This window comes from Oncorhynchus nerka, linkage group LG24, assembly GCF_034236695.1.
Source record: "Oncorhynchus nerka isolate Pitt River linkage group LG24, Oner_Uvic_2.0, whole genome shotgun sequence".
In the NCBI taxonomy this organism is placed as follows: domain Eukaryota; kingdom Metazoa; phylum Chordata; class Actinopteri; order Salmoniformes; family Salmonidae; genus Oncorhynchus; species Oncorhynchus nerka.
The window spans coordinates 100146281-100173539 of NC_088419.1; the positions used below are offsets into that span (position 1 = coordinate 100146281).

General features: G+C 44.3%; 1 protein-coding gene across 1 annotated transcript in view; it reads right to left on the minus strand.

Moving 5' to 3' along the window:
- The window catches only part of herc2 (HECT and RLD domain containing E3 ubiquitin protein ligase 2), a 326293-nt gene extending 307380 nt beyond the window's left edge, over positions 1 to 18913 (minus strand). The window contains 4 exon segments of the mRNA XM_065008536.1: positions 7679 to 7810; positions 11108 to 11201; positions 14995 to 15104; positions 18808 to 18913. Of these exon segments, the coding sequence (XP_064864608.1) occupies positions 7679 to 7810; positions 11108 to 11201; positions 14995 to 15066 (298 nt within the window). The 5' untranslated portion in view covers positions 15067 to 15104; positions 18808 to 18913.
- Between the last annotated feature and the right edge of the window lie 8346 nt (positions 18914 to 27259).

A 27259-nucleotide genomic window follows, 5' to 3' on the forward strand; every position in this document is an offset into this window, starting at 1 on the left:
CAGACCACTACTCTACAATACATTAAGGGTTCCCTCAGACCACTACTCTACAATACATTAAGGGTTCTCTCAGACCACTACTCTACAATACATTAAGGGTTCTCTCAGACCACTACTCTACAATACATTAAGGGTTCTCTCAGACCACTACTCTACAATACATTAAGGGTTCTCTCAGACCACTACTCTACAATACATTAAGGGTTCTCTCAGACCACTACTCTACAATACATTAAGGGTTCTCTCAGACCACTACTCTACAATACATTAAGGGTTCCCTCAGACCACTACTCTACAATACATTAAGGGTTCTCTCAGACCACTACTCTACAATACATTAAGGGTTCCCTCAGACCACTACTCTACAATACATTAAGTGTTCCCTCAGACCACTACTCTACAATACATTAAGGGTTCCCTCAGACCACTACTCTACAATACATTAAGTGTGTTACCTCAGACCACTACTCTACAATACATTAAGGGTTCCCTCAGACCACTACTCTACAATACATTAAGGGTTCTCTCAGACCACTACTCTACAATACATTAAGGGTTCTCTCAGACCACTACTCTACAATACATTAAGTGTGTTCCCTCAGACCACTACTCTACAATACATTAAGGGTTCTCTCAGACCACTACTCTACAATACATTAAGGGTTCTCTCAGACCACTACTCTACAATACATTAAGGGTTCTCTCAGACCACTACTCTACAATACATTAAGGGTTCCCTCAGACCACTACTCTACAATACATTAAGGGTTCTCTCAGACCACTACTCTACAATACATTAAGGGTTCTCTCAGACCACTACTCTACAATACATTAAGGGTTCTCTCAGACCACTACTCTACAATACATTAAGGGTTCTCTCAGACCACTACTCTACAATACATTAAGTGTGTTCCCTCAGACCACTACTCTACAATACATTAAGTGTTCCCTCAGACCACTACTCTACAATACATTAAGTGTTCCCTCAGACCACTACTCTACAATACATTAAGTGTTCCCTCAGACCACTACTCTACAATACATTAAGTGTGTTCCCTCAGACCACTACTCTACAATACATTAAGTGTTCCCTCAGACCACTACTCTACAATACATTAAGTGTTCCCTCAGACCACTACTCTACAATACATTAAGTTTGTTCCCTCAGACCACTACTCTACAATACATTAAGGGTTCTCTCAGACCACTACTCTACAATACAATACTGTTATCGTGTGTGTGTAGGTTACGTGTGTAAGCATGTGTCTGTGCCTGTGTTTGTGTTGCTTCACAGTCCCTGCGGTTTTAGGCTGGGTTTCTGCACTTTGTGACGTCAGTTAATGTAACAAAGAGCTTTATAAATAAACGTCATTGATTGATTTCAACATGTTAATATCTTTCACAAATACAAGTAGCAATTTAGTCAGTTTCTCCTCCACAATCCAGGAGAGATTGACATGCATATTATTAATGCTCTCTGTGTACATTTAAAGCTGCAATGTGCCACTTTTTGGGTGACCCGACTAAATTCACATAGAAATGTGTGCTATAGATATGTCATTCTCATTGAAAGCCAGTCGAACTGACTGTAACTAACTGCAGCTCTATGTTAAGTGTTGCAGTCATTTCAGTCACTGTAGTAGCTGACGTGTATAGTGTTAAGTCATCCGCATACATAGACACTCTGGCTTTACTCAAAGCCAGTGGTATGTCGTTAGTAAATATTTTTTTAAAGTAAGGGGCCTAGACAGCTGCCCTGGGGAATTCCTATTTCTACCTGGATTTTGTTGGAAAGGCCTCCATTAAAGAACACCCTGTGTGTTCGGTCAGACAGGTAACTCTTGATCCATTAAGCTTTTTCTTGAGTGGGCAGCTTGATGAAAGCCAGTCAAGATTTAAAAATCACCCAGAAAATATACCTCTGTTGATGTCACATACATTAACAAGCATTTCACACATGTTATCCAGACACTGACTGTTAGCATTTGGTGGTCTATAGCAGCTTCCCACCAGAAAAGGCTTTAGGTAAGGCATATTAATCTGTAGATCCTCTCTAATACGAACATACGTGGCAACACCTCCACCATCGGCATTCCTGTCTCTTCTGAAGATGTTGAAACCATATACAGCTACCACTGTATCGTTTAAAGGAATTATCTAAGTCAGTTTCAGAGATAGTCAGTATGTGAATGTTATCCTTTATTATGACCAGACTAGACCCAGTAGAGCATACCGTGGGGGTTTGGGGATAGGGCCAGACTCGACCCAGCAGAGCATACCGTGGGGGTTTGGGGATAGGCCCAGACTAGACCCAGCAGAGCATACCGTGGGGGTTTGGGGATAGGACCAGACTAGACCCAGCAGAGCATAATGTGGGGGTTTGGGGATAGGACCAGACCCAGCAGAGCATACCGTGGGGGTTTGGGGATAGGGCCAGACTCGACCCAGCAGAGCATACCGTGGGGGTTTGGGGATAGGACCAGACTCGACCCAGCAGAGCATACCGTGGGGGTTTGGGGATAGGGCCAGACTCGACCCAGCAGAGCATACCGTGGGGGTTTGGGGATAGGGCCAGACTCGACCCAGCAGAGCATACCGTGGGGGTTTGGGGATAGGGCCAGACTCGACCCAGCAGAGCATACCGTGGGGGTTTGGGGATAGGGCCAGACTCGACCCAGCAGAGCATACCGTGGGGGTTTGGGGATAGGGCCAGACTCGACCCAGTAGAGCATACCGTGGGGGTTTGGGGATAGGGCCAGACTCGACCCAGCAGAGCATACCGTGGGGGTTTGGGGATAGGACCAGACTCGACCCAGCAGAGCATACCATGGGGGTTTGGGGATAGGGACAGACCCAGCAGAGCATACCGTGGGGGTTTGGGGATAGGGCCAGACTCGACCCAGCAGAGCATAATGTGGGTTTTGGGGATAGGACCAGACCAGACCCAGCAGAGCATACCGTGGGGGTTTGGGGATAGGACCAGACCCAGCAGAGCATACCGTGGGGGTTTGGGGATAGGACCAGACCCAGCAGAGCATAGCGTGGGGGTTTGGGGATAGGACCAGACTAGACCCAGCAGAGCATACCGTGGGGGTTTGGGGATAGGACCAGACCCAGCAGAGCATAGCGTGGGGGTTTGGGGATAGGACCAGACTAGACCCAGCAGAGCATAACGTGGGGGTTTGGGGATAGGACCAGACCAGACCCAGCAGAGCATACCGTGGGGGTTTGGGGATAGGACCAGACCCAGCAGAGCATAGCGTGGGGGTTTGGGGATAGGACCAGACTAGACCCAGCAGAGCATAACGTGGGGGTTTGGGGATAGGACCAGACCCAGCAGAGCATACCGTGGGGGTTTGGGGATAGGACCAGACTAGACCCAGCAGAGCATAGCGTGGGGGTTTGGGGATAGGACTAGACTAGACCAAGCAGAGCATACCGTGGGGGTTTGGGGATAGAACCAGACCCAGCAGAGCATAGCGTGGGGGTTTGGGGATAGGACCAGACTAGACCCAGCAGAGCATACCGTGGGGGTTTGGGGATAGAACCAGACCCAGCAGAGCATACCGTGGGGGTTTGGGGATAGGACCAGACTAGACCAAGCAGAGCATACAGTGGGGGTTTGGGGATAGAACCAGACCCAGCAGAGCATACCGTGGGGGTTTGGGGATAGGACCAGACTAGACCCAGCAGAGCATACCGTGGGGTTTGGGGATAGGACCAGACTAGACCCAGCAGAGCATACCGTGTGGGTTTGGGGATAGGACCAGACTAGACCCAGCAGAGCATACCGTGGGGTTTGGGGATAGGACCAGACTAGACCCAGCAGAGCATACCGTGGGGTTTGGGGATAGGACCAGACCCAGCAGAGCATACCGTGGGGTTTGGGGATAGGACCAGACCAGACCCAGCAGAGCATACCGTGGGGTTTGGGGATAGGACTAGGCTCAGCAGAGCATACCGTGGGGGTTTGGGGATAGGACCAGACTAGACCAAGCAGAGCGTACCGTGGGGGTTTGGGGATAGGACCAGACCAGACCCAGCAGAGCATACCGTAGGGGTTGGTGCTGGAGTTGGAGTGGTACCCAAATGAAACACTAGACATAACCGTCCTGGCCTGCAGTCTGTCCAGTCATTTGATAGTCCAGTCACACCTCGCGTGCCAGGAGAGGCACACCAGCAGGAGACCAGTCAGAATTCAGAGGGGACAGCCAGGTGGGGAAAGGGTCACTATTCCAATATCTCAGTCACATGTAGAAGTGGAGAGTCCATTGCTGTCAACACAGCACTCCATTTTAACATTACACTATCCTCTGGGCTTGTATACAAAAAAGCAGCTACAACGTCTGATGTCAGAACTGCAATTAGCAAGAGATGCATTATTTAAAACCATGATTGTGATGATTTCGTCTGAGACAACAACATCTCAGACCGAAACAGCAGCCTACAAGCAGTAAGCAGGTTGAAGACTCGAGTCAAGTAGGGTTGCACATATTCAGGAGGTGGAAACTTTCTGTGGAAATTAACGGGAATATATGGGAATTACCATTTAAAATGTAGATGTTTATACCATTGGATATATTTACCTTAACATAAGTAGACATAATTGTAAATGATTCATTCCTTCCAATAGAAAAAAAAAAAAAACCTATTTAGTTACGAATTGAACTTTAATTAAATTAGTTGACTCTTCACATGGGATGATTTCACTGAACAACAAAGCAAATATTGAATGATCCATCGCATCTCCCAAAAACATTTTCAACATACATCTGTAAAATGATAGTCTAGAAACGAAAGCTTTGGTTGTCTTCCTCTCAGACTTCCATGTCTTCTCCCTGCACCTCCTCCATGTCCACCTCTTGAACATCAGACTCTGAGGCCTCATCTTCACTGTCACTTTCCAACCTTGAGGATGGCTCGTTGTCAGGCTCAAAAAGCATCAGATTTGCCTGGATGACCACCAATGTTTCAACCCTTATATTGGTCAGCCTGTTGCGTGCTTTGGTGTGTGTGTTCCCAAACAAGGACCAGTTGCGCTCTGAGGTGGCTGATGTTGGTGGGATTTGGAGGATGATGGAGGCAACAGAGGAAAGAGCCTCAGATCCACAAAGTCCCTTCCACCAGGTGGCTGATGAGATATGTTGGCATGACTGCCATATCGCATCTCCATCCCAAAGCCCTTGGTTGGAAGTGTACTTCGCCAGACTGCCAAGAACCTTGCCCTCGTCCAGGCCAAGGTGGCGAGACACGGCAGTGATGACACCATAGGCCTTGTTGATCTCTGCACCAGACAGGATGCTCTTGCCAGCATACTTGGGGTCCAACAGGTACGCTGCGGCGTGTTTGGGCTTCAGGCAGAAGTCCTCACGCTTTTTGATGCATTTCAGAACAGCAGTTTCCTCTGCTTGGAGCAACAGTGAAGTGGGCAGGGCAGTACGGATTTCTTCTCTTACATCTGCAAGCAGAGTCTGAACATCAGACAGGACGGCATTGTCACCCTCAATCCGTGCAATGGCTACTGCTATAGGTTTCAGGCTGCTTACCACTCTCTCCCAAAATACACCATCCAGGAGGATCCTCTTGATGGGGCTGTCCATATCGGCAGACTGTGATATGGCCATTTCTCGGAGAGACTCCTTCCCCTCCAGGAGACTGTCAAACATGATGACAACACCACCCAACGGGTGTTGCTGGGAAGCTTCAATGTGGGGCTCTTATTCTTCTCACTTTGCTTGGTGAGGTAGATTGATGACCATTCACATACTTAACCATTTACTTGGCTCTCTTGTAGAGTGTATCCATTGTATCAGTGCCATGATGTCCTTGAGGAGCAGATTCAATGCATGAGCAGCACAGCCAATGGGTGTGATGTGAGGGTAGGACTCCTCCACTTTAGACCAAGCAGCCTTCATGTTCGCAGCATTGTCTGTCACCAGTGCAAATACCTTCTGTGGTCCAAGGTCATTGATGACTGCCTACAGCTCATCTGTAATGTAGATATCGGTTTGTCTATTGTCCCTTGTGTCTGTGCTCTTGTAGAATACTGGTTGAGGGGTGGAGATGATGTCATTAATTATTCCTCGCCCACGAACATTCGACCACCCATCAGGGATGATTGCAATACAATCTGCTTTTCTAGGATTTGCTTGACCTTCACTTGAACTCTGTTGAACTCTGCATCCAGCAAATTAGTAGATAAAGCTGTTTGGAGGGGTGTATGCTGGGTGAAGAACGTTCAGAAATCTCTTCCAATACACGTTGCCTGTGAGCATCAGAGGTGAACCAGTTGCATACACAACTCGAGCAAGACATTCATCAGCATTTCTCTGACTACGTTCCTCCATTGAGCCAAAAAAATGTATGATTCTAGGAGGACCATGAGCTGTTGCTGTCAATAAGGTGTCTGATTCCAGGAGGACCATGAGCTGTTGCTATCGATAAGGTGTCTGATTCTAGGAGGACCATGAGCTGTTGCTGTCAATAAGGTGTCTGATTCCAGGAGGACCATGAGCTGTTGCTATCGATAAGGTGTCTGATTCTAGGAGGACCATGAGCTGTTGCTATCGATAAGGTGTCTGATTCCAGGAGGACCATGAGCTGTTGCTATCGATAAGGTGTCTGATTCTAGGAGGACCATGAGCGGTTGCTATCAATAAGGTGTCTGATTCTAGGAGGACCATGAGCGGTTGCCATCAATAAGGTGTCTGATTCTAGGAGGACCATGAGCTGTTGCTATCAATAAGGTGTCTGATTCCAGGAGGACCATGAGCTGTTGCTATCAATAAGGTGTCTGATTCTAGGAGGACCATGAGCGGTTGCTATCAATAAGGTGTCTGATTCTAGGAGGACCATGAGCGGTTGCTATCGATAAGGTGTCTGATTCTAGGAGGACCATGAGCTGTTGCTATCAATAAGGTGTCTGATTCTAGGAGGACCATGAGCTGTTGCTATCGATAAGGTGTCTGATTCCAGGAGGACCATGAGCTGTTGCTATCGATAAGGTGTCTGATTCTAGGAGGACCATGAGCTGTTGCTATCAATAAGGTGTCTGATTCTAGGAGGACCATGAGCGGTTGCTATCAATAAGGTGTCTGATTCTAGGAGGACCATGAGCGGTTGCCATCAATAAGGTGTCTGATTCTAGGAGGACCATGAGCTGTTGCTATCAATAAGGTGTCTGATTCTAGGAGGACCATGAGCTGTTGCTATCGATAAGGTGTCTGATTCCAGGAGGACCATGAGCTGTTGCTATCAATAAGGTGTCTGATTCTAGGAGGACCATGAGCGGTTGCTATCAATAAGGTGTCTGATTCTAGGAGGACCATGAGCTGTTGCTATCAATAAGGTGTCTGATTCTAGGAGGACCATGAGCTGTTGCTATCGATAAGGTGTCTGATTCCAGGAGGACCATGAGCTGTTGCTATCAATAAGGTGTCTGATTCTAGGAGGACCATGAGCGGTTGCTATCGATAAGGTGTCTGATTCTAGGAGGACCATGAGCTGTTGCTATCAATAAGGTGTCTGATTCTAGGAGGACCATGAGCGGTTGCTATCGATAAGGTGTCTGATTCTAGGAGGACCATGAGCGGTTGCTATCAATAAGGTGTCTGATTCATCATTTACACCTCGCCCCCAGTCCCATGTCTCGATGATTGAGTGATGGATAAACACCCACCTGGCTGCCGCCCCCAGTCCCATGTCTCGATGATAGAGTGATGAACAGATGTCGACACTTCCTCCTCTTCCTTCTTCTCTTTATCGTTGGATTCTTCCTTCTTCTGAGTACCGAAGCAATCAGTGCAGTCTTCTGGAGGGAGGAGACAAACATACGCAGCATTACAGAACCATCACATTCATCTCCTCGCATCAAATTTATTTATATAGCCCTTCTTACATCAGCTGATATCTCAAAGTGCTGTACAGAAACCCAGCCTAAAACCCCAAACAGCAAGCAATGCAGGTGTAGAAGCACGGTGGCTAGGAAAAACTCCCTAGAAAGGCCAGAACCTAGGAAGAAACCTAGAGAGGAACCAGGCTATGTGGGGTGGCCAGTCCTCTTCTGGCTTCTGGCATCCTAGCTCCTAAGCAAACAATAAATCCTGGCTTCTTTAACAAGGTGGTGCTGATGAGTGATGCTTTGGACTCACAGATTTAAAAAATGTTTGTTTTTGAACACCTGTAACTGCCATTTCCTGCAATCCAGAGTCATAAACGATAACAAATAAAGTAGCAAACACAGTAAGTGCAAATTAATTATTTAAGTTTCATTTAAAATATTTTTCACAGTATTTTTCCTAGAATTATCCTAGCTATTTAATTTTTCAATGGTCAACAGATCAGGGACCATAAATATGAGGGCCAGGCGAGAGCAACTCAAGTAATTCACAGTGTGCTCACATATTGTGTGAGTGAGTCGGAATGCCGATTAATTAGGGCCGATTTCAAGTTTTCATAACACTCGGTAATCGGCATTTTGGGACACCAATTAGACAGATCATGGCCGATTACATTGCATTCCACGAGGACTACCTGTTACCTGTGACTACCTGTTACTCCACGAGGAGACTGCGTGGCAGGCTGACTACCTGTTACTCCACGAGGTGACTGCGTGGCAGGCTGACTACCTGTTACTCCACGAGGTGACTGCGTGGCAGGCTGACTACCTGTTACTCCACGAGGTGACTGCGTGGCAGGCTGACTACCTGTTACTCCACGAGGTGACTGCGTGGCAGGCTGACTACCTGTTACTCCACGAGGTGACTGCGTGGCAGGCTGACTACCTGTTACTCCACGAGGAGACTGCGTGGCAGGCTGACTAACTGTTACTCCACGAGGAGACTGCGTGGCAGGCTGACTACCTGTTACTCCACGAGGTGACTGCGTGGCAGGCTGACTACCTGTTACTCCACGAGGTGACTGCGTGGCAGGCTGACTACCTGTTACTCCACGAGGAGACTGCGTGGCAGGCTGACTACCTGTTACTCCACGAGGAGACTGCGTGGCAGGCTGACTACCTGTTACTCCACGAGGTGACTGCGTGGCAGGCTGACTACCTGTTACTCCACGAGGTGACTGCGTGGCAGGCTGACTACCTGTTACTCCACGAGGTGACTGCGTGGCAGGCTGACTACCTGTTACTCCACGAGGTGACTGCGTGGCAGGCTGACTACCTGTTACTCCACGAGGTGACTGCGTGGCAGGCTGACTACCTGTTACTCCACGAGGTGACTGCGTGGCAGGCTGACTACCTGTTACTCCACGAGGAGACTGCGTGGCAGGCTGACTACCTGTTATGTGAATGCAGCAAGGAGCCACGGTAAGGTAAACTTATCTTATAAAAAACAATCAATCTTCACATATTACTAGTTTAACTAGTGACTATCATCAACCATGTGTAGTTAACTAGCTTGTCCTGGGTTGCATATAATCAATGTGGTGCCTGTTAATTTATCGTCCAATCACAGCCTACTTCGCCAAACGGGGGATGATAGGGCTAGACCCCTTTTTTCTCCACTTCCTGTCTGAATGACGTGCCCAAAGTAAACTGCCAGTTGCTCAGGCCCTGAAGCCAGGATATGAATATAATTGGTACCATTGGAAAGAAAACACTTTGCAGTTTATAGAAATGTTAAAATAATGTAGGAGAATATAACACAATAGATACGGTAGGAGAACATACAAAGAAAAAAACAATTTGAGAGAGAGATAACATCCTCTTAGAAAATGCATGAGAAAGGTCATATTGTCAAATAGATGGATCCCTGGATGCCTTTCCTATGGCTTCCACAGGGTGTCAGCAGTCTGTTCAAGGTTTCAGGCTTAATTTTTGTCCAAAAGGAAAAGGCATGCTGTCGCACAAGGTTAGTAGCTACATTTTACAACAGATACAGGGTTTCCGGATACTCCCGTAAAACCCAGCTCATTGGCTATCTAGCTAGCTTCGTTTGACCCCAATTGGTACTTATTTGACAATGATACAGTTGATCAAATGAAGAACGGCCGCGTCATCGGCGTGCCATAAGGGCGTCGCTCTCTGACCATATTTGGTGTCCTATAGGATATGCTACACCCCTAATGATATAGTGAAGTCTGGTTACGTTCTAGGATCTCTGAGGAATAAATATGAACGTGATTTGACTGGTTGAAATAACCTTTAGGGTTAGATTTTCACAGATTCCTTTCTTTGCAAAATGAACAAGTGGGGGGGGGAAATAGATTGCGCATTCTATATGGACCTTTTTAGGATATGAAAAAGTATTTTATCTAACAAAACGACACTTCATGTTATCTCTGGGACCCTTTGGATGATTAATCAGAGCAAGACTTCAGAATGTAAGTACACATTTCACCTTCAGAGATGAATTTATCAAACCTTTCGTGGTGAAAAAAAGTGTTTTGTTGTTAGGAGCTCTCCTTAAACAATAGCATGGCATTTTTTCACAGTAATATCTACTGTAAATTGGACAGTGCAGTTATATTAACAAGAATTTAAGCTTTCAGACGATATATAGACACTTATATGTTCCGACATTTGTTGTTTCTCTAGAATCTGCGATGGTGACACAAGGCGCTGCATGGTTCACAACTGTCCCGACAATGGGACGCCTATCCCCAAGAAGCCTATCAACTCCTGAGATTAGGCTGGCAATACTAAAGTGCCTATTAGAACATCCAATAGTCAAAGGTACATGAAATACACATGGTAGAGAGAGAAATAATCCTATAATAACTACAACCTAAAACTTCTTAAACAGGGTATATGGAAGCAACAGCTTTCATATGTTCTGAGCAAGGAATGTTTTATATGGCACATATTGCACTTTTACTTTCTTCTCCAACACTTTGTTTTTGCATTATTTAAACCAAATTGAACATGATTCATTATTTATTTGAGACTAAATAGATTTTATTGATGTATTATATTAAGTTAAAATAAGTGTTCATTCAGTATTGTTGTAATTGTCATTATTACAAATAAATAAATATATATATATAGAAAAAAAAATAGTTTAAAAAATAATAATAATATACTAATATATTTAAAAGGTCCAGGGGTATTGTTGTCATGGAAAGGTACAGGGTAGATGGGTATTGTAGTTCCTACCTGGGTGAGCCGATTCTTCTCCATTGAAAGTGATCTCTTCATCCTTCACCATCTCATTCCACATCTCACTCAGCCCTTCTGGAGAGAACACTCGCTGCCACAGGAAAACACATCAACTTAGAGTTTATACCGTGCCTTTCAAAACATACCCACACGGAAACAGTCAGAACAACAACGGCCTAGCCAAGGAATAGGGCGCCCAGGTCAACAGTAGTGCACTATATAAGGAATAGGGCGCCCAGGTCAACAGTAGTGCACTATATAAGGAATAGGGCGCCCAGGTCAACAGTAGTGCACTATATAAGGAATAGGGCGCCCAGGTCAACAGTAGTGCACTATATAGGGAATATGGCTCTGGTCTAAAGTAGTACACTATATAGGGAATATGGCTCTGGTCTAAAGTAGTGCACTATATAGGGAATATGGCTCTGGTCTAAAGTAGTGCACTATAAAGGGAATAGGGCTCTGGTCTATAGTAGTACCACTATATAGGGAATAGGGCTCTGGTCTATAGAAGTGTATTATATAGGGAATAGGGCTCTGGTCTATAGTAGTACCACTATATAGGGAATAGGGCTCTGGTCTATAGTAGTACCACTATATAGGGAATAGGGCTCTGGTCTATAGAAGTGTATTATATAGGGAATAGGGCTCTGGTCTATAGAAGTGTATTATATAGGGAATATGGCTCTGGTCTAAAGTAGTGCACTATAAAGGGAATAGGGCTCTGGTCTATAGTAGTACCACTATATAGGGAATAGGGCTCTGGTCTATAGAAGTGTATTATATAGGGAATAGGGCTCTGGTCTATAGTAGTACCACTATATAGGGAATAGGGCTCTGGTCTATAGTAGTACCACTATATAGGGAATAGGGCTCTGGTCTATAGTAGTACCACTATATAGGGAATAGGGCTCTGGTCTATAGTAGTACCACTATATAGGGAATAGGGCTCTGGTCTATAGAAGTGTATTATATAGGGAATAGGGCTCTGGTCTATAGTAGTACCACTATATAGGGAATAGGGCTCTGGTCTATAGAAGTGTATTATATAGGGATGTTGTCAGGGACATAACGTGGGCAGTAGGTTGAATAATGTTGTCAGGGACATAACGTGGGCAGTAGGTTGAATAATGTTGTCAGGGACATAACGTGGGCAGTAGGCTGAATAATGTTGTCAGGGACATAACGTGGGGCAGTAGGTTGAATAATGTTGTCAGGGACATAACGTGGGCAGTAGGTTGAATAATGTTGTCAGGGACATAACGTGGGGCAGTAGGCTGAATAATGTTGTCAGGGACATAACGTGGGCAGTAGGTTGAATAATGTTGTCAGGGACATAACGTGGGGCAGTAGGTTGAATAATGTTGTCAGGGACATAACGTGGGGCAGTAGGCTGTTGTCAGGGACATAACGTGGGCAGTAGGTTGAATAATGTTGTCAGGGACATAACGTGGGGCAGTAGGCTGAATAATGTTGTCAGGGACATAACGTGGGGCAGTAGGTTGAATAATGTTGTCAGGGACATAACGTGGGGCAGTAGGCTGTTGTCAGGGACATAACGTGGGGCAGTAGGTTGAATAATGTTGTCAGGGACATAACGTGGGGCAGTAGGCTGTTGTCAGGGACATAACGTGGGCAGTAGGTTGAATAATGTTGTCAGGGACATAAGTAGGTTGAATAATGTTGTCAGGGACACGTGGGGCAGTAAGGTCAGGGACATAACGTGGGGCAGTAGGTTGAATAATGTTGTCAGGGACATAACGTGGGGCAGTAGGTTGAATAATGTTGTCAGGGACATAACGTGGGCAGTAGGTTGAATAATGTTGTCAGGGACATAACGTGGGCAGTAGGTTGAATAATGTTGTCAGGGACATAACGTGGGCAGTAGGTTGAATAATGTTGTCAGGGACATAACGTGGGCAGTAGGTTGAATAATGTCAGGGTCAGGGACATAACGTGGGCAGTAGGTTGAATAATGTTGTCAGGGACATAACGTGGGCAGTAGGTTGAATAATGTTGTCAGGGACATAACGTGGGTTGAATAGGTTGAATAATGTTGTCAGGGACATAACGGGGGCAGTAGGTTGAATAATGCAGTAGGTTGAATAATGTTTGTCAGGTTGAATAATGGACATAACGTGGGCAGTAGGTTGAATAATGTTGTCAGGGACATAACGTGGGGCAGTAGGCAGAATAATGTTGTCAGGGACATAACGTGGGGCAGTAGGTTGAATAATGTTGTCAGGGACATAACGTGGGCAGTAGGTTGAATAATGTTGTCAGGGACATAACGTAGGGTGAATAATGTTGTCAGGGCAGTAGGTTGAATAATGTTGTAAGGGACATAACGTGGGGCAGTAGGTTGAATAATGTCAGGGACATAACGTGGGGCAGTAGGTTGAATAATGTTGTCAGGGACATAACGTGGGCAGTAGGTTGAATAATGTTGTCAGGGACATAACGTGGGGCAGTAGGTTGAATAATGTTGTCAGGGACATAACGTGGGGCAGTAGGTTGAATAATGTTGTCAGGGACATAACGTGGGCAGTAGGCTGTTGTCAGGGACATAACGTGGGGCAGTAGGCTGATAGATAGATATATTGCTGAAGTTACTGAATGAATAGCGTGCCATTTGAAGGTCTGGGAAAACAGCGCAATTAAATCCATGTGTCAATGAGTGAAGAAATAAAGGCTTACGCTACTCACATTGCTTCATCAAGTAATCCAAGACCTATTGACTTAAATGGACTAACAGCCAAAACAGGCTTTCAAAGATTCAGCTTCCAATGTCAATAACATGGCCGACACCAGGCAGACGAACATCCAAGTCATGTGTCGGACAGGAAGGAACTGGAAAACTCTCAGCCCGTGTCCTAAACAGTATCCCATTCTCTATATAGTGCACTACTTCTGACCGGAGTCCTGTGGGCCTACATACGAAACAGGCTGCTATTTGGGATACACATTTGGACATCGTTGAGAGCTGCCAGTCTAATTATGGTAACAAGCATTTAGAGGAATACTTGTGCAATACTAGATCAGATGTCGGGAAGAAAAATAAACACAAACGTCACATTGCATAATTTCACACAGTCAGCTTGAATGTTTAAAAGGGACACTTCAAGGATTTTGTCAATGAGGCCATTTAGCCAACTCCGCTGGCAGAAACCCATAGACTTCTCGTCAATTGCGTTAAAAGTTCATCTGACTCTGGGGAAGTAGATAAAGGGCATCATTGCCAACATCCTGAAGTATCCCCTTTAAACTGCAGTGGGCCCAATGCTGGAGTTCTGCAGCTTACTTTGATCGAAACCAGTATCCCCTTTAAACTGCAGTGGGCCCAATGCTGGAGTTCTGCAGCTTACTTTGATCGAAACCAGTATCCCCTTTAAACTGCAGTGGGCCCAATGCTGGAGTTCTGCAGCTTACTTTGATCGAAACCAGTATGCCCTTTAAACTGCAGTGGGCCCAATGCACATATTGGATATAGACCGGTTGAGGAAGACCGATTCATTGGCCCGATAATACCATCACTACCACAGGGTAACTGTGCTAATCTTCCATCTGAGATCAGAGACCCAGTCAGTCTCACTAGATTACTCCAAAATACAGAAGGGAACTGAAAGCAAACATAATAAATAAACCTGGAATCAGGTGTATTGTGTGGGGCGTACACACCCAGTAGCCTTGCAGGAGGACAGGTTGGCGACCCCTGCAGGGTGTTCATCTCTAGGCAACACATCTACCTCCATGTTCAAGGTTTTAAATAATAAAAAGGTGGTGTCGACATGATGTTTAAAAGAACGAAAACACGATCACCGTTTCATTGTACAATAGGCCTGCTTTCCAGCCAAGAGGTGTCATGGCAGTGAAGAGAGTCTTACCTGCAAGTCTATCTTCAGCCATTTGTCATGGAACCTCAGTTGGGCATCCAGTGTAAAATACGGAGTAGGCATATTTACGTTTTCTCTCCTGGCTGCAACCGCACCAAAACCTAGAAATAGAAGAAAATTATTCAACACAAATACGGCCTCAGTACATCAGCAGCTAGCTATCTTTGACATTTTAAAAGCCTGTTTCCTAGGTGACGATACTCAGCTAGCGAACACGTTTGCAAGCTAGCTATGTTTGTAACAAGGGCAGGACTATTTTTAACAATTTAATAATTATTTTGTGGGGGCCAATAATAGTAAACGGTTGCATAATGCCAGCCACATAGAGCCGTGATATCTGGCAAACAAAATTGGGGTAACTAGCACATGAGCTAGGTAGCTGATGAAGCTAGCTCGCAATGGGGTTAGATGTTTGTCTTCCCCAAAAGCCAGAGACAGCAATATTTAGTAGTTTCATCTTATCATCGTGGCCAAGGAAACACAAAGTATGTTATCGTCCCTGAAGTGAATTAACCTTGAATTCAGAATTGAACTTCTTCAGGAAAACAGCCATAATGCTGCAACATGATCATGTGGTCGTATTTTCCAAGCTAAAACACAGTACAGTTCACACACACACAGCATTTCTTAAATCTACGTTTGTTTGGTTTCAGTCATTTCTGTTAATTCATTCAAATATTTATTATTATTATTATTACAGACTTCCTGTTCTCATTGTCGGAGGGGGACTCGTGAAAAAGAAGTTTTGGTTTATTTAATTTATCAGTTGTCAATTTATTCATTGTCTTTTGTTTGAAGCGTTCCTGGCAATGTTGAGTAAAGGACATAGAAGTAGGTCTGTGCTACCTGGCCATGTTGAGTAAAGGACATAGAAGTAGGTCTGTGCTACCTGGCCATGTTGAGTAAAGGACATAGAAGTAGGTCTGTGCTACCGGGCCATGTTGAGTAAAGGACATAGAAGTAGGTCTGTGCTATCTGGCCATGTTGAGTAAAGGACATAGAAGTAGGTCTGTGCTACCGGGCCATGTTGAGTAAAGGACATAGAAGTAGGTCTGTGCTACCTGGCCATGTTGAGTAAAGGACATAGAAGTAGGTCTGTGCTACCTGGCCATGTTGAGTAAAGGACATAGAAGTAGGTCTGTGCTACCTGACCTGCACGCAAATGTAGACTTATAAAATGTGCCCATGTGATAGTATGGTCTGATGGTCTTAACTCACCACCACTAATGAGCTGTGGAGCATAAGTAACATGTCTCTTCACCTCAAAACAGCAGGTAAACAAGGTCTGTTTTTACATCCATTGAGAATGACAATACAGACCACTTGACATTTCACACATTATTTTAACATTACAGCCAAATTCTAAATGGATTAAAGCAAAAACTGGTTATTTTATTTTTTCCGATTTATTAAAAATTAAAAATAAATTTAAACAAAAATCACATTTACACACTTAAATATTCAGACCCTTTACTCTGTATTTTGTCTAGAGTTTCTCTGTGGAGATGGGAGAACTTTCTGGAAGGACAACCATCTCTGCAGCACTCCACCAATCAGGCCTTTATGGTAGAGTGGCCAGTTGGAAGCCACTCCTCAGTAAAAGGCACATGACAGCCCGCTTGGAAAGGCACCTAAAGACTCTCAGACCATGAGAAACAAGATTCTCTGGTCTGATGAAAAAAAGATTGAACTCTTTGGCCAGAATGCCAAGTGTCATGTCTGGAGGAAACCTGGCACCATCCCTACGGTTAAGCATAGTGGTGGCAGCATCATGCTGTGGGGATGTTTTTCAGGGACTGGGAGACTAGTCAGGATCAAGGGAAAAATGAATGGAGCAAAGTACAGAGAGATCCTTGATGAAAACCTGTTCAGGACCTCAGACTGGGGCAAAGGTTCACCTTCCAACAGGACAACGACCCTAAGCACACACCCTAGACAACGCAGGATTGGATTCGGGGCAAGTCTAATATAATTTTTCCATAGGCACAAAAAGCATGTTTCTCTCAAATGCTGTGCACATCCCTGTTAGTGAGCATTTCTCATTTGCCAAGATAATCCATCCACCAGACAGGTGTGGAAAATGAAGCTGGTGAAAGAGCATGATCATTACACAGGTGCACCTTGTGCTGGGGGCAACAAAAGGCCACTCTAAAATGTGCAGTTTTGTCACAACACAATGCCACATACGTCTCAAGTTGAGGGAGCGTGCACTTGGCATGCTGACTGCATGAATGTCCAACAGAGCTGTTGCCACAGAATTTAATGTTAATTTCTCTACCATAAGCCATAATGTTGTTTTAGAGAATTTGGCAGCGTGTCCAACCAGCCTCATTACCACGTGTAACCACGCCAGCCAAGAACCTCCACATCCAGCTTCTTCACCTGCGGGATCGCCTAAGACCGGCCACCTAATGAAACTGAGGAGTATTTCTGTCTGTCATAAAGCCATCTTGTGGGGGAAAAACTCATTCTAATTGGCTGGGCCTGGCTCCCCAGTGGGTGGGCCTTTGCCCTCCCACATGAAATCCATAGATTAGGGCCTAATGAATTTATTTCATTTGACTGATGTCCTGATATGAACTGTAACTCAGTAAAATCGTTTAAATTGTTGCCTTTATATTTTTGTTCAGTATATTTATATTCCCGCCTCTGACATTGCTCGTTCTGATATTTCTTAAGTTTTGTGGGTTGTGTATTTTTTTTTATTATTATTGCTAGGTATCACTGCACTGTTGGACCTAGAAACATAAGCATTTCGCTGCACCTGCGGTTCTCTTTTATTTACGTTACCTTTATTTAACTAAGCAACAGGGGCCTGGGATTATAAAAATTGAAATATAGGGCAAAACACACATCACAACAAGAGACACATCACTACATAAAGAGAGACCTAAGACAACAACATAACAAGGCAGCAACACAACATGACAAACACAGCATGGTAGCAACACAACAACAACAATATGGCACAATCATTATTACGATAACATCTGCACATCTGTGTACGTGAACAATAAACTATGGTTTGAAATTTGAAAATGCGTTATACTCCGACTTTTCCCAATTACATGGAAAGACTGAACGACTGCTCGTTTATGTAAACTGGCAGATATTGTCATTGTGCTAAGCTAGCAGGAGCAGCCATTATGGAATGGGGTCGCGTTGAACAACAAAGGCGCTGATTGGCTGACACCGCCGTTCCAAGATGGCTGCTGTGGCTTCTATCATGAGGACAAAAAAAAAAAAAAAAGGACCGTGGTCCGGAAAACGAGCTATCCGCCGTTCAATCTTCTCCGTGTAACGTTAACAGTTGGGCTATTTGGACAATTCGGAGTTTAATGTATTTCTCATCCCCGGATAGAGGTACATTTTCTCCGAGCTTTATCTACCGCCGGCTCCGCGGTGTCTTTATATAATATACACGGGAATGATGTCCGACCGTAGTGCAGCTGTAAGCAAAGCGGTTCGGATCTGCAGGCTACTGTTTGGCTAGCTAAATGTTACTTCGACAGTAAGACAACGTTATAGCTACAAAACATATCTACACTAGTTACCACACACTTGTTTTTAGCTAAACTGTTGGATTACTTGATGTGTAATCATACTAGCGTTAGTGTTCGGTTAACCATAAATACATGAGTTTACTTTAGCGATGCGGCTAGCTGCATCCAAGCTAACTAACTTAACGCGCTAGGTCATAACAACTGCAAGGACAGAAGCGTTTCACGTCCTATACACTCGCCGATGTCGCTCACTTCATCTACATTTATACGACAAAATGTATGCAATTAGTTTTGTCCTTACTTGCAAGTTTTTCTTGTTTCTATTCTGGCCCCCTCCAGTCCTAACACGGGCTTTGCTGCATTACCAGGTCGTCCATATTGGACCCATGTGATTGACAGCTGAACCTTCCAGGGCGTCGAAACAGATGACGTAGCCAGACTACAGCCAGTCACCGGGACGTGTTAGAATATTGTGCATGCGTCCTTCATTCCTCCCTTGTTTCCTTGAAGTAGCCTAATTATTGAACGAACGTCACTACAACTTTAGAGAACGTTCCCTTTATTTAAATTGTCTCATAAGGTCATAAACTAACGTTTTCATATGAATAATACCGTGATTTCGCCGCAAAACAGAATGCTGCATTCATGGCAAATCAGAGGGTGATGACGCTTAATGGTATCATACAAACACTGCATGTGTTTCATTATTTTTTAGGTGGGTCCTATCTAAAAGATGGCGGTGCAGCGGTACTCTCTCCAGTAAGTAGTCTAGTTTACAGCTTCACCTCCTGGCATGTTTTAGCTGAAGTAGTCTACATGATCATGTTTTAAATGAGGCATATTTTCCTAACCCGAGTGGTGCAGTGGTCTAAGACACTGCAGTACCTGGTTCGAATCCAGGCTGCATCACATCCAGCCGTGATTGGGAATCCCATAGGGTGGCGCACAATTGGCCCAGCGTCGTCTGGGTTTGGCCAGGGTAGGCCTTCATTGAAATAAGAATTGGTTCTGAACTGGTTAAACTGGTTAAATTTAAATTATACAAAAAAAACATTATACTGCACCATTACTACTCATTGATTACATAATAGTTTCAAATCAAATTGTATTTGTCAGTTGTGCCGAACACAACAGGTGTGGACCTTACAGTGAAATGCTGAATACAACAGGTGTAGACCTTAGTGAAATGCTGAATACAACAGGTGTAGTAGACCTCACAGTGAAATGCTGAATACTACAGGTGTACACCTTACAGTGAAATGCTGAATACTACAGGTGTAGACCTACCTTACCTACAAGCCCTTAACCAACAATGCAGTTTTAAGGAAATACCAACAACAACAAGAGATAAGAATAACAAATCATTAAAGATTAGCAGTAAATGTATTATATTTATTTTCTATAGCCTTTATTTTAACTAAGCATGTCAGTTAAGAACAAAATCTTATTTACAATGACGGCCTACCTAAAGGCCTCCTGCGGGGACGGGGGCCTGGGAGTTAATTTTTTGGGGAAATACAGTAGAAATATAGGACAAAACACACATCACAACAAGAGCGAACACAACACGACATAAAGAGAGACCTAAGACGACAACATAGCAAGGCAGCAACACATGACAACACAGCATGGTAGCAACGGAACATAACATGGTAGCAGGACAACATGACAACAACATGGTAGCAGCACAACATGACAACACAGCATGGTAGCAGCACAACATGACAACAGCATGGTAGAAACACAACATGGTACATGGTACAAACATTATAGGGCACAGACAACAGCACAAAGGGTAAGAAGGTAGAGACAACAATACATCACACAAAGCAGCCACAACTGTCAATAAGAGTTTATGATTGAGTCTTTGAATGAAGAGATGGCGATAAAACTGTCCAGTTTGAGTGTTTGTTGCAGCTCGTTCCAGTTGCTAGCTGCAGCGAACTGAAAAGAGGAGCGACCCAGGGATGTGTGTGCTTTGGGGACCTTTAACAGAATGTGACTGGCAAAACGGGTGTTGTATGTGGAGGATGAGGGCTGCAGAAGAAATCTCAGATATCTCAGATAGGGGGGAGTGAGGCCTAAGAGGGTTTTATAAATAAGCATCAACCAGAGGGTCTTGCAGAGATGACCAGTTTACAGAGGAGTATAGAGTGCAGTGATGTGTCCAATTTTTTTTATTTTACCTTTATTTAACCAGGCAAGTCAGTTAAGAACAAATTCTTATTTTCAATGACGGCCTAGGAACAGTGGGTTAACTGCCTGTTCAGGGGCAGAACGACAGATTTGTACCTTGTCAGCTCGGGGATTTGAACTTGCAACCTAAGAAGCATTGGTGCATTGGTGGCAAAACTGATGGCCGAATGGTAAAGAACATCTAGCCGCTCCAGAGGTGTGGACTCGAGTCACAAATATGATGACTTGCAACTCGACTGTCTTTAACACAAATGACTTGTGACTTGCCTTGGACTTGAGCCTTTTGACTCGACCTGACTTGATACCCTCCCCAACCCTCCCTAAGCCCAAATAATAAAAATGATGCTATTTAAAAGTGTGCAGCGCATCAACTCTTCATTTAACGGATTACAGTTTGAATCGGACAGCAGCCAATCAAATTGTGCCAGCTGAGAAAAATTTGTGCTTTGCAAGTGCAGAGGAACATCGGCGGGTGAATTCAGATGGAGCCCTTGGAAAGATGATACCCCAAAGTATTGTTTTCGGATATAAAGACGATGCTGTATCAACAAAAAAACGGATTGCAAAACATACAGGAAGAAAATTACAGACGGAGGCGCAGCAAAATGTAATATACTATTACTCTTATTAAAAATATGAAATGGTATTCAATTTGGTGAAGAGCACATTATGACTTGTTTAGGACTCAACTCAAAGTTTAGGACTTGAGACTTGACGGTCTTGACTCGGACTTGATCTGGGACCTGACTTGGGACTTACTTGTGACTTGTAAAACAATGACTTGGTCCCACCTCTGGCCGCTCGAGATCACCCTTACCTGCCGATCTATAAATTACATCTCCGTAATCTAGCATGGGTAGGATGGTCATCTGAATCAGGGTTAGTTTGGCAGCTCGGGTGAAAGAGGAGTGATTACGATAGAGGAAACCAAGTCTAGATTTAATTTCAGCCTGCAGCTTTGTTATGTGCTGAGAGAAAGACAGTGCACCGTCTAGCCGTACTCCCAATACTCTCCCATACTTGTATGAGGTGACTACATCTGTCACGCTCGTCGAAATGATTGGACCAAGGCGCAGCAGCACGCGTAGAGTTCCACATATTTTAATAAATCAAAACTCACCGGACAAAACAATAAAGCACACACGAAACGTGACGATAACAGTGCTACTAGGCAAATAAACATAGTCAAGATCCCACAAATCACAATGGGGAAAATGGCTACCTAAATATGATCCCCAATCAGAGACAACGATAAACAGCTGTCTCTGATTGGGAACCATACCAGGCCAACATAATCCATTAATCACCCAGATGACCCACCCTAGTCACTATCGCGCCCCAACCAACATAGAGAATGAACAGCTCTCTATGGTCAGGGCGTGACAACATCAAGCTCTAAACCCTCAGAGGTAGTAATCACACCTGTGGGGAGAGGGGCATTTTTCTTACCAAAGCACATGACCTTTGTTTTGGAGCTGTTCAGAACAAGGTTAAGGGCAGAGAAAGCTTGTTGGACACTAAGAAAGCTTTGTTGTAGAGTGTTTAATACAAAATCCAGGGAGGGGCCAGCTGAGTTTAAGACTGCATATGAATGGATGAGAGAGTGGATGAGAGAGCTTCCTACTGCCTGAGCTATGTTGTTGATGTAAATTGAGAAGAGCGTGGGGCCTAGGATTGAGCCTTGGGGAACTCCCTTGATGTCAGGCAGTGGCTGAGACAGCAGATGTTCTGACTTTATACACTGCACTCTTTGAGAGAGGTAGTTAGCAAACCAGGCCAAAGACCCCTCAGAGACACCAATACTCCTTAGCCGGCCCACAAGACTGGAATGGTCTACCATATCAAAAGCTTTTTCCAAGTCAATAAAAATAGCAGCACAATATTGCTTAGAATCTAGGGCAATGGTGACATCATTGAGGACCTTAAAGTTTGCAGTGACACATCCATAAATAACAATAAGGCGGCTATGTACAGGGGGCACCGGTGTCGAGGTAATTGAGGTAATATGTACATGTAGGTAGAGTTATTAAAGTGACTATGTGTAAATAATAACAGAGTAGCAGCAGCGTAGAAGAAGGGGGGGCAATGCAAATAGTCTGGGTAGCCATCTGACTAGATGTTCAGGTGTCACGCCTTGGTCAATATGTTTTGTGTTTTCGTTATATATTTTGGTCAGGCCAGGGTGTGACATGGGTTATGTGTTGTGTTCGTATTGGGGTTTTATAGCATTGGGGTGTGTCTAGTTAGGCTTGGCTGCCTGAGGCGGTTCTCAATCAGAGTCAGGTGATTCTCGTTGTCTCGGATTGGGAACCATATTTAGGTAGCCTGAGTTTCACTTTGTATCTTGTGGGTGATTGTTCCTGTCTTTGTGTAGTGTGCACCAGATAGGCTGTTATAGGTTTCACGTTCCGTTTGTTGTTTTCGTCTTTGTAAATTATTTCATGTATCGTTCCGTTTTCATTCATTAAAGACATGAGTAACCACCACGCTGCATTTCGGTCCGCCTCTCTTTCAGCAAACGAAGAACGCCGTTACACAGGAGTCTCATGGTTTGGGGATGGAAGCTGTTTAGAAGCCTCTTGGACCTTGACTTGGCGCTCCGGTATGATACTGCACATGGGTACACTTTTTCAAAAACAAAATAAATATATAATTTTTGATATTCCTTGAATGCACTGACCTCTTGTGAATTTCTTCCAACAGTGATTATGGACCGGATTGGGGACTTCCTGACCTATAACCCCTGCTGTGAGGGTCACACTTGTAGGAACCCTGGGGTGCTGGTTTAGTGAGAATTATTGTTTGGCATGTTATCTTTGAGTGTGTAACTTAAATCAAATCAAATGTCACATGAGCCGAATACAACCGGTGTAGTAGACCTAACCATGAAATGCTGAATACACCAGGTGTAGTAGACCTAACCATGAAATGCTGAATACACCAGGTGTAGTAGACCTAACCATGAAATGCTGAATACACCAGGTGTAGTAGACCTAACCATGAAATGCTGAATACACCAGGTGTAGTAGACCTAACCATGAAATGCTGAATACACCAGGTGTAGTAGACCTAACCATGAAATGCTGAATACACCAGGTGTAGTAGACCTAACCATGAAATGCTGAATACACCAGGTGTAGTAGACCTAACCATGAAATGCTGAATACACCAGGTGTAGTAGACCTAACCATGAAATGCTGAATACAACAGGTGTAGTAGACCTAACCAGGAAATGCTACTTTACAAGCCCTTAACCAACAATGCAGTTCAAGAAAGAGTTAAAATATTTAATAAATAAACAAAAGTTTAAAAAAATTAAATACTAATAATGTAATAAAATAACAATAATGAGGCTATATACAAGGGGTACTGGTTAGTAACAAGGCTATATACAAGGGGTACTGGTTAGTAATGAGGCTATATACAAGGGGTACTGGTTAGTAACGAGGCTATATACAAGGGGTACTGGTTAGTAACGAGGCTAACAAGGGGAGGCTATATACAAGGGGTACTGGTTAGTAACGAGGCTATATACGAGGGTACTGGTTAGTACTGGTTAGTAACGAGGCTATATACAAGGGGTACTGGTTAGTAACGAGGCTATATACAAGGGGTACTGGTTAGTAACGAGGCTATATACAAGGGGTACTGGTTAGTAATGAGGCTATATACAAGGGGTACTGGTTAGTAATGAGGCTATATACAAGGGGTACTGGTTAGTAACGAGGCTATATACAAGGGGTACTGGTTAGTAATGAGGCTATATACAAGGGGTACTGGTTAGTAACGAGGCTATATACAAGGGTACGAGGCTATATACAAGGGGTACTGGTTAGTAATGAGGCTATATACAAGGGGTACTGGTTAGTAAGGAGGCTATATACAAGGGGTACTGGTTAGTAACGAGGCTATATACAAGGGGTACTGGTTAGTAACGAGGCTATATACAAGGGGTACTGGTTAGTAATGAGGCTATATACAAGGGGTACTGGTTAGTAACGAGGCTATATACACAAGGGGTACAGCTATCAAACTGGTTAGTGGAGACTATAACGAGGCTATATACAAGGGGTACTGGTTAGTAACGAGGTCAAGGGTACTGGTTAGGAGGCTATATACAAGGGGTACTGGCTATATACAAGGGTACTGGAGTAACTGAGGCTATATACAAGGGTACTGGTAGTAGGAGGCTATATACAATGTGGAGGCTATATACAGGCTATATACAAGGGGTACTGGTACAGGTACAAACTGTGGAGGCTATATACAAGGGGTACTGGTTAGTAACAGGCTATATCAAGGGGTAATTAGGAGGCTATATACAAGGGCTATATACAAGGGGTACTGGTTAGTAATGAGGCTATATACAAGGGTACAATGTGGAGGCTATATACAAGGGTAGGGGTACTATATGGTTAGTAACGAGGCTATACAATACAAGAGGCTATATACAGGTTAGTAATGAGGCTATATACAAGGGTACTGGTTAGTAATGAGGCTATATACAAGGGGTACTGGTTGTGGAGGCTATATACAAGGGGTACTGGTTAGTAACAGCTATATACAAGGGGTACTGGTTAGTAATGAGGCTATATACAAGGGGTACTGGTTAGTAAGGAGGCTATATACAAGGGTCACTGGTTAGGAGGCTATATACAAGGGGTACTGGGTACAGGTATACAAGGGGTACTGGTTGGAGGCTATATACAAGGGTACTGGTTAGTATATACAAGGGGAGGCTATATACAAGGGGTACTGGTTAGTCAATGTGGAGGCTATATACAGGGGTACTGGTACATATACAATACAAGGGGGAGGCTATATACAAGGGGTACTGGTAATGAGGCTATATACAAGGGTCTGGTTATAACGAGGCTATATACAGGGGTACTGGTTGAGTCAATGCTATATACAAGGGGTAACTGGAGGCTATATACAGGGGGTACTGGTTAGTCAATGAGGCTATATACAAGGGGAGGCTATATACAAGGGGTACTGGTTAGTAAGAGGTCACAAGGGGTACTGGTTAGTAGTAGGGGTAGGGCTATATACAAGGGGTACTGGTACGAGGCTATATACAAGGGTACTGGTTAGTATGTGGAGGCTATATACAGGGGTACTGGTTACGAGGCTATATACAAGGGTACTGGTTAGTGGAGGCTATATACAAGGGTACTGGTAACGAGGCTATATACAAGGGTACTGGTAACGAGGCTATATACAAGGGGTACTGGTTAGTAACGAGGCTATATACAGGGGGTTACTGGTTACTGGTACAGGAGGCTATATACAAGGGGTATGTTGGAGGCTATATACAAGGGGTACTGGTTACAGAGTCAACTGTGGAGGCTATATACAAGGGGTACTGGTTAGTAACGAGGCTATATACAAGGGTAATGTGGAGGCTATATACAGGGGTACTGGTTAGTACAGAGTCAATGTGGAGGCTATATACAAGGGTACTGGTTAGTAACGAGGCTATATACAAGGGGTCACTGGTTAGGAGGCTATATACAAGGGGTACTGGTTAGTAAGAGTCAATGTACTGGTTAGGAGGCTATATACAAGGGGTACTGGTTAGTGGTACAAGGGGTAGAGTCAATGTGGAGGCTATATACAAGGGGTACTGGGTAACAGAGTCAGTGTGGAGGCTATATACAAGGGGTACTGGTTAGTAACGAGGCTATATACAAGGGGTAGTCAATGAGGCTATATACAAGGGGTACTGGTTAGTAACGAGGCTATATGTACTGGGAGGCTGGTACTGGTTAGTAATGAGGCTATATACAAGGGTACTGGTTAGTAATGAGGCTATATACAAGGTACTGGTTAGTAGGAGGCTATATACAAGGGGTACTGGTTACAGGAGTCAGGCTATATACAAGGGTACTGGTTAGTAACGAGGCTATATACAAGGGTACTGGGTACTATATACAAGGGGTACTGGTTAGTAACAGCTATATACAAGGGTACTGGTTATGGAGGCTAGTACAAACTGGTTAGGAGGCTATATACAAGGGGGGGTACTAGTAACGAGGCTATATACAAACTGGTTAGGAGGCTATATACAAGGGTACTGGTTAGTACAGGCTAGTCAATACTGGAGGCTATATACAGGGGTACTGGTTAGTAACGAGGCTATATACAAGGGGTACTGGTTAGTAACGAGGCTATATACAAGGGGTACTGGTTTAGAGGCTATAATAGGCTATATACAAGGGGTACTGTTAGTAATGAGGCTATATACAAGGGGTACTGGTTAGTAACGAGGCTATATACAAGGGGTACTGGTTGGAGGCTATATACAAGGGGTACTGGTTAGTAACGAGGCTATATACAAGGGGTACTGGTTAGTAACGAGGCTTTATTTAACCAGGTACTGGTTAGTTGAGGCTATATACAAGGGGTACTGGTTATTTAAGGAGGCTATATACAAGGGGTACTGGTTAGAACAGGCTATTTAACAAGGTACTGGTTAGTTGAGGCTATAACAAGGGTACTGGTTAGTAACGAGGCTATATACAAGGGTACTGGTTAGTTGAGGCTATATACAAGGG